This window comes from Xenia sp. Carnegie-2017, unplaced genomic scaffold (genome assembly GCF_021976095.1).
Source record: "Xenia sp. Carnegie-2017 unplaced genomic scaffold, XeniaSp_v1 HiC_scaffold_2, whole genome shotgun sequence".
In the NCBI taxonomy this organism is placed as follows: Eukaryota; Metazoa; Cnidaria; class Anthozoa; order Malacalcyonacea; family Xeniidae; genus Xenia; species Xenia sp. Carnegie-2017.
This window is the reverse complement of record NW_025813482.1, coordinates 7464766-7472502: the sequence shown is the minus strand read 5'-3', so window position 1 is coordinate 7472502 and position 7737 is coordinate 7464766. Positions and strand designations below refer to the sequence as shown.

At 32.2% G+C, this 7737-nt stretch overlaps 1 protein-coding gene across 1 annotated transcript; it reads left to right on the top strand.

Annotated features, from left to right (window-relative positions):
- Nucleotides 1-235: 235 nt before the first annotated feature.
- LOC124439845 (organic cation transporter protein-like) lies at nt 236-5664 on the top strand. Its single transcript, XM_046990112.1, has 10 exons — nt 236-556; nt 1240-1538; nt 2337-2565; nt 2636-2834; nt 3058-3267; nt 3370-3504; nt 4023-4117; nt 4243-4351; nt 4638-4710; nt 4928-5664. Exons 2-10 carry the CDS (start codon nt 1251-1253, stop codon nt 5078-5080), a joined length of 1491 nt encoding a protein of 496 aa, XP_046846068.1. The 5' UTR covers nt 236-556; nt 1240-1250; the 3' UTR covers nt 5081-5664.
- The last annotated feature ends 2073 nt before the right edge of the window (nt 5665-7737 follow it).

The window sequence follows — 7737 nt, the reverse complement described above, 5'->3', positions numbered from 1 at the left end:
ATAAGAGAGCACGAATTTAAATCACTGTACGTTTTTTCATCTCCCTTTTAGCATTTACCACAATATTTTATGAAAAGACCACAGAAGCTAAAATATGAACAAACACCAAACAATTGTTTCAATAGACGACTTTAAATTGTGTCGCCAATTCTGTACACATTATTGTTGTCTTGTTGAACGGTTAGCCAGACATGATTTTATGTCTTTCATGTTTCCACACTCACGACATGCCATTTTCATGTCACCTGAATGAACTGATATTGCATAGTTTGCATTTCCCTTAACTAGACGTGACATTAGTTGAAGCAACACAAAAGGTTTGCTAATATTTTGCATAGCGCGAAAGATGATCTGGGGCAACAGAAAGTTGATCTGGCAACAGAAAAATGATATCTCAGTAGATAATCTAACCTCGATTGGACAAGCTTTGGTGGTGCAAGCAGGAGCTATGCAGAAGCAGAAGTTTACGGCTTTTAAAGAATAAGCAAGCATTGTTTTACACGTGTTACAGAAGTTTTAGTGTTGAGCAGAGGATCCAAGGAGAGGAGATTTTAAAGTATGAATGCTTTGTAACATGCTTGCACTAAATAAAAACTATATTAACTATATAAACTATATTATTATACCGAAGGTTTTGATGTCAAAACACTTATACATTTGTTACGCAGTTATACATTTTTCATCATTGCATACTTGTAAAACAGTACTCACAACGAAATCACATGCGTATGTTTGCGTGTTGTCACGACTGGCTGGCGATCGTATAAGAAAATCGTGAAAAACTATTCTAAAAATCAATTGTAGCTTTTCAAGTAATTCAACACGCAATGAAAATTTTTACCCGAGACAAAGTACAAGCATTGCATAAAGCGTTTGAGGTCTAAGGTCATCACGACGAGAGAAATTGCTAGCACTGGCAATGTATTATTTCAAAAAGCAACAGCTAAAAGTCTGAAGAAGATCTGCTTATATGCACGTTGTAGGCAGCCATACATTGTAGCCATATATTTGCTATGCAACCTGTAATAAATTGTTAATCAATATTTTATCAAATTTACAAAGTGTCATTTTGTGTCCTTTCATGTAGAATTTTAAATTTCTTACATGAAAAAGATATTAATTCAAAAATAGGTTAACAATGATCTCGATACGTCAAATGTCAAAGCACTTTGGACCATGATTGCACTAAAAGTAATTTGAAAGAGAATATTTTCAATGAAGTTTTGTAGTTTTCTTTAGATAAAGCGGAAATGGTCCTGACAATAGATGAAGCGTTTCGAGAAGTTGGTGAATTTCATAAGTTTCACTGGCTAATGATCATCTTATTTGGTTATACTTATTTTGCCCTTGCTTCCTTTCCTTTAATGGTTGTCACATTTATCACTGCGGAACCAAATTGGCAATGTGTGAAAGGATATAATAGTTCAATCTGTAATTTCAACAAATCCATTGGTTTGACCAGTAAACATTATAAAGACAGATGTGACATGCCAAGAGAGGCATGGACGGTAGAAGGCTTTACATCTACTGTAACAGAGGTAATTCCTCATTTTATTTGTTATTCATGCAATGAAGCTTGGAAGATTTTTCTCTACTTTAAAGCTTATTTTTGAAAAGTGTCTTTTCTTTCACGATGAAATTTAAATTTATAAGTGAAACTCTTACAAGTATATGTATTGTTCTGTTACAAATATAAAACATGGAGCTTTGTTACAACATAAATCATGGAGCTTTGTTTCAACAAGTTGATATCTATCATGTGAACGAATTACGCGAAATGTGTTTCCTATGAAGAAAACATATAAAACAATTTTTAGCATTTTATAAGCAATTAAATGGCAAAAATTAAAGAATAAACTGATAAACATGACTTTAATACATGGAATCATTTTTAATTTGTTCTTCGAAGAAGCTAATACTGGAAAACGTTCAACATTGTTTTCTACAAAAGAAACCTGTACATATGTTTTTTAAAAAATACGTTTCAAAATTGTGTGCATTAGGTGTTGAATTGGCATTTTAAATTGGGAACACAAAGATGCCTTCGTTTTTAGCAAACATCAACTTTACTATTGTACTTTTGATTAGGAATAAATGCACTTTAAATTTAGTATAGAATCTGAAGCATATACGAGATGAAAATCGTTATAAAATATAAAATATAATAATATAAATACCGGGTTTTGATACCATGATTTACAGAAATTATAAGCATTCTTTAAATTAATGATCATACTGAAACTAAGACTTTTGTTGCATATTTTAACAGTTATTCTTCATAACTTTCTGTGCTCAAAGAAACACATAATTACTGGTAACATCAATTTTTTGTATAGTATGATCTTGTTTGTGATAAATCCATACTTCAGTCAGTCGCCCAATCATGTTATTGGATTGGAATGCTATTAGGTTTGCTGTTTGCTGGCTATCTCTCTGATAGATTTGGTCGAAAAAAAATATTTATAGCTGGAGTAATTGCCATAACGATCGCTACATGGATCATGATTTTCCCAAAGTCATTTATTGTCTTTATTGTATGTCGCATTATTATTGGTGCTGGCTCAGGTAAAAAAATGACGGAGCATAGACGTCATTACATCCACTTAGTTATTATTTTTATTTTTTTGTAATTTAGGTTTTCGCCAAGCCAGCAGTAACGTCATGATCATTGAAATGACCACGGCAAAGTATCGACCAAAGATGGGTATTTTTTCGTTTCTTTTCTGGGTAGCTGGGTTATTGGTGCTTGCATTGATTGCCTACCTCATTCCTGACTGGAGATATATGTTGTTGGCAACAGCTTGCTTTGCCATACCATGTTTGTTTATACTTTGGTTAGTTTTAATGGATAAAGTGTGAGAAACTTTAAAGTGGGCTTTAGTAAGTTAAGGATTTGTGCATGAGCATATCACATAATATTTGCAAGAGTAATGAAAAAATCTATAAAAATATACACTTGTGGAAAACTATGAACACAAAAGGAATTTATTATTGCTCAAGCATACATATCAGCAAAGTCTCAAATGCAAGGATTAAAAATAGAAAAGTTTTCTTTAGGTTTGTTCCCGAAAGCATTCGATGGTTACAACTTCATGGCAAAGGAGACATTGCAAGAAAACAATTGGAAAAAGTAGCTCGCTTGAATGGGAAAAAAATACCAAGTGAAGATTTAATAATTTGTGAAGACACAACACAATGCAAAAGCTTCAAGGATCTCTTTTTTAGTTTAAGAATGACTAAAACGACCCTTATTTGCTGGAACATGACGTATGTACATTGCTCTTTATGATCTATTTATGAAGCATTATTATGATCCAATCTATTTTATTCACAGAGAACTATTTTGCTATTTTTGTTGTCTACATATAGATTTGCCAATGCCTTAGTTTACTATGGAGTTTCCTATAGCTCTGTCGATCTTGGAGGAAACAGATATCTAAATTTTGCATTAATAAGTCTTGTGGAGCTACCATCAAATTTATTGTGCATTGTTGCTGTCAACAAGTATTGTATAATAAAACCATTATTCAAGTGGCTTGTTCTTATACTATTCATAGAAATTCACATGTGTTTCACTGCGCATAATATGCAAAGTATAGTAAACTAATTTTATTAACCTCTACTCGTGTTTGATTACGAGACTTTAATGATAACATGAGTTTGTTTTTGCAAGATAAAAAAATGTTGATTTCAAATGAATCAACAACTTTAGTGTTCAGCATGCATTGATAAATTAGAAAAAGTATTGAACAAATCGCTCGATCAATTCCCATTCTCAATCCAAAAACATGCATCTTATCATCTGACGAGTGTCATTCATATAGCATTCAATTTAAAACATCGTCATTTGTAATTTAAGGCTATAATTTTCAATTAGCGACACTAATCAGAGTATCAGAGTGACAGTAGATTTATTTAGCTACAAATTTTCGTACATCCAAGATTGAAATTTGAATATTTCTTTGGATATTTCACTAGTTGAAACTAAAATTTTGCATTTTGAACATCACTTTTCGTTATAGATTTGGTCGAAAGAAAGCGGTCATTGTTGCTATGCTTATAGCATTTTTTGCGAATATTATAACCGTGATAATACCAGAAGATCGTTCAAATGACGGTACTTGTTTTTTCGTGCATGCTAACATTTCTTAAAATTAACTGTTGTTGTAGCTCACAAACCTAACATCAAATGTTGGTCATGAAATAATTTCAACTACTTTGAAAAATTTCACCATTTTGAAGGTAATACTGGGGCAAGAATATTTTTTGCACTTTTGGCAAAGTTTTTTATAAACTTATCATTTTCTGGAAGTTATATATGGCATACAGAGCTGTTCCCGACATGCATCAGGTATTTGTTGTAAAGAAGTCTTCTTTACTTTTTGTTGAAAATTAAAGTTTAGAAAGCAATCAAGTTTTGGCGCTTATAAGTTGTAGAAATCAAGTAAAAACAATGATTAACATTCGTACTGTTGCGTCATTTAGACAAGAAAAAATTTTTGCAGTCGTTCTTATAAAAAAATATAACAATTTTGCACAGTCCATGCATTCTTTGAACTTAGTACTGTATGTATGCATATCCAATTGTGGCCTGTTGAGGCAATACAGTTATAACGACTCAAGATTTCCTGTTCTAGGACAATGGGCATCGGCACGTCATCAGGTGCAGCAAGAATTGGTTCCTTTGCCGCAAGTTACATTGTTTGGTTGGTAAGTGCAAATGCAACGTCTTATAAATATGCTATCTTAGATATGTTCAGTTCTGTCAGAAGGTTGCTGCTACTTCTGATTTGAAGCGTAAGAAAAACTCAATTATCTTCATATTGGCTCATAGTTGTTTTTAAACTGTCGTCTTTGAACGCTCTTAAGCTAATGAAGAAATAGCATAGTAAGGTTATGAATGATTGAAATATTTCATTTTTTGCAGATTCGTGTTCATTCCATTCTTCCATATGGGATTATGGGTATAATTTGTCTCCAAGCAGCTATTTTAGCAATGTTTCAGCCCGAAACAAAAGGAAAACCAACATTAGAAACACTTGATGACACTGTAGCAAATAGTATTAATCAAGAAAGATGACAGACACACATATTTTGGTGCTAAACACCAAAAGTTAAACAATGTAGAAAAGATAAATTACGTGGAAATTGGTTGCGGATGAATATATTATGTAAATATATTATGCATTTGTAAATCATATAAAGCTTATTTTTGTATGTATTTACATTTCTAAGAGCCTGATTACATGGAGGCGACCTGGCCCGGATAGCGAGCTAGCCGAATGATTTCAAGGAATTGAAAAGAGCCAAAACTTCAAGGTTAAAAATTACAACTGTTTGCGAAGCCCCACACGTCACTCGGGTTGTAGTTCTTAAATTAGGGCAAATTGGTTGTTTCAATTTTATATGTTTTGAGAAGCTTGAGATGATTTAGCTGATGATAAGTATTGATAAGGTAATTGAGAACTTATGATTTATTATGATAATTTATTATGAGCACTTGTGATAAGATAATTGAGCACTTATGATTTATTATGATAATTTATTATGAGCACTTGTGATAAGATAATTGAGCACTTATGATTTATTATGATAATTTATTATGAGCACTTGTGATAATGTAATTGAGAACTTATGATTTATTATGATAATTTATTATGAGCACTTGTGATAAGATGATTGAGCACTTATGATTTATTTTGACCATGACGCTGGATAGTGGATACACTACTTGAATTAATAGATGAATAGAATCCAGGCTCGGATAGCCCTACGTGTCATTGTGCCATAGCCCATCGCGTCCCTTTCTGGGAAATTAAAATAAGCCCTTTATTACAAACACCTATATAATGACAAATAGCACACACCTATATAATGACAAATAGGACTAAAATTAAAGAAATTATTTAACTTGAACTTAACTTGTTTATGAAATAAATTTTGTGTAAATTTTTATTTTTGATGATATAAATCCTTCAATGTTTTAAGTATTGCGCAGAATACAATGAAATTGAACGTTAAATTACGAGAAAGCATTTTAAATACTTTGTACTTTACATTCCAAAATATGCTGGTATAGTTTGTTGGGGCCCTTAAAAGTTGAGAATTGAAACAGCCAAAGTTTCTAAATATGGGAGCCATCCAAACCAGATAGAATAAAATTTAAATAGGACATTCTCTTTTTAACAAGCATGCATGCTAGATTCACAGATCAAGATAATTACTCGAAACTTGTGAACCAGTCAAAATAAAATACTGAAACTAATTTTTGGATATATTTATATTTCCAATGAACTTAGAGGCAACTGGATTGGTTAATTTTTAATCTTTAGGTATTAAAATCTAATAGTTTTGTTTAGAAGTTAATTGAGCACCTTAAAAATTAATTTTGATTAGCGAAGGATCCGCCCCCAGAACAAGTAGATGAGTTTGATCGCAAATTTTGAACAAAATTTATCTTCATATAACCTCAATGCAGTGGACTGAGCGTATAAAGTCAATAAGATTTGGTATATCAATTTTTGGCCTAAAGACATACTATAGAAGCTATATTGCGTAAGAATAACCTGCTCTGTAAAGGCACCTTAAATTGCAGCACATGATAGGTTTGTCAAACATTCTTCAATTAACTATACTTGAAAACACAGCCTACGTATATTGTATTGGACTCTAGCAATATTATAATGCCATGTATAGCGATTTTGTCGTCGAGATGATTATAGATTGTTTTCAACGACAGATGGCTAAATACAAACAGAAGCAAGGTCACTATGATAATTTTTTACAACAAGGTCAGTAATCACCTTCGACAACTAACAACCACATGTCAAGTAACGACCCAGGTTAAATAGGTTTTAGTTTAAGAAATTTAAATCATCACCGTCATATTTTTCGGTTTAATAGTTACGGCATGCTGATTGCTGTGATGAGCTCTCAGCCTTCATGTTTTAGAAAAAGTCTTTCGAACGGAATCGACGTGCCTGGCGTGCACATGCAAGTACTTTTTTACAAGGGAAAGGCAATATACACTTTTTATTTTCATGTCGCTATATTATACTAGCAGATTTTCATGTCTAGGTAAAGGTCACTTGGAATCACCGAGGTTTGACGATAAAACCGATATTGTGAAACATTTTTTGTCCTTCTTGAAAGTAATTTGCTTGTAAAATGTATGGTATAGTGATGACCATCTGCCAGTCTGTGTGGTAAGCATATTTACTGAAGCTTGTGTGAAGTTTATTGTGGCTTATTGGACAGAAAAATCAGTCAATTATAGCTCATGTTGACTTAGGGAAGTGTTGTATATAAACATATCGAACATCGGTTGCTCAGTTTTACATGTTAAGAACGACAAACGTTAATGATAAAGACTTCTGAGATTTTTGTTACTACTAAAATGACACAACAATATAAATGCAGTCCTTTTAAATAGACTATATACACACTGAAGTTAGACAGCAATATTGAGCAGCTTATTTTTCATAAATAAATTTTTCTGGCAAAACTTTATCACTTAAAACAGTGATTTATAAAACAGAAATGTAATTTTTACGATTTGAATTGGAATTAATACTCTTCGTGTTACTTTAAGGTTGTCGGCATATAGCTCAATGTGATTTATATGTTAGTTATACTTTTATTAGAAAACAGAGATATGCACAAACAGGTTCTTGGTTGATACCAGCAATTGTTGTTGCTCAGTTTGCATAAACATGTGCAAATACAGTATATATCTTT

Bases quoted from the DNA above. Each gene is read 5' to 3' on its own strand.
- LOC124439845 (XM_046990112.1), top strand. From the start codon at position 1,251: ATGGTCCTGACAATAGATGAAGCGTTTCGAGAAGTTGGTGAATTTCAT. The intron at 1,539-2,336 runs GTAATTCCTCAT...TTTTTTGTATAG, and splicing joins TTACATCTACTGTAACAGAG to TATGATCTTGTTTGTGATAA. The intron at 2,566-2,635 runs GTAAAAAAATGA...TTTGTAATTTAG, and splicing joins TATTATTGGTGCTGGCTCAG to GTTTTCGCCAAGCCAGCAGT.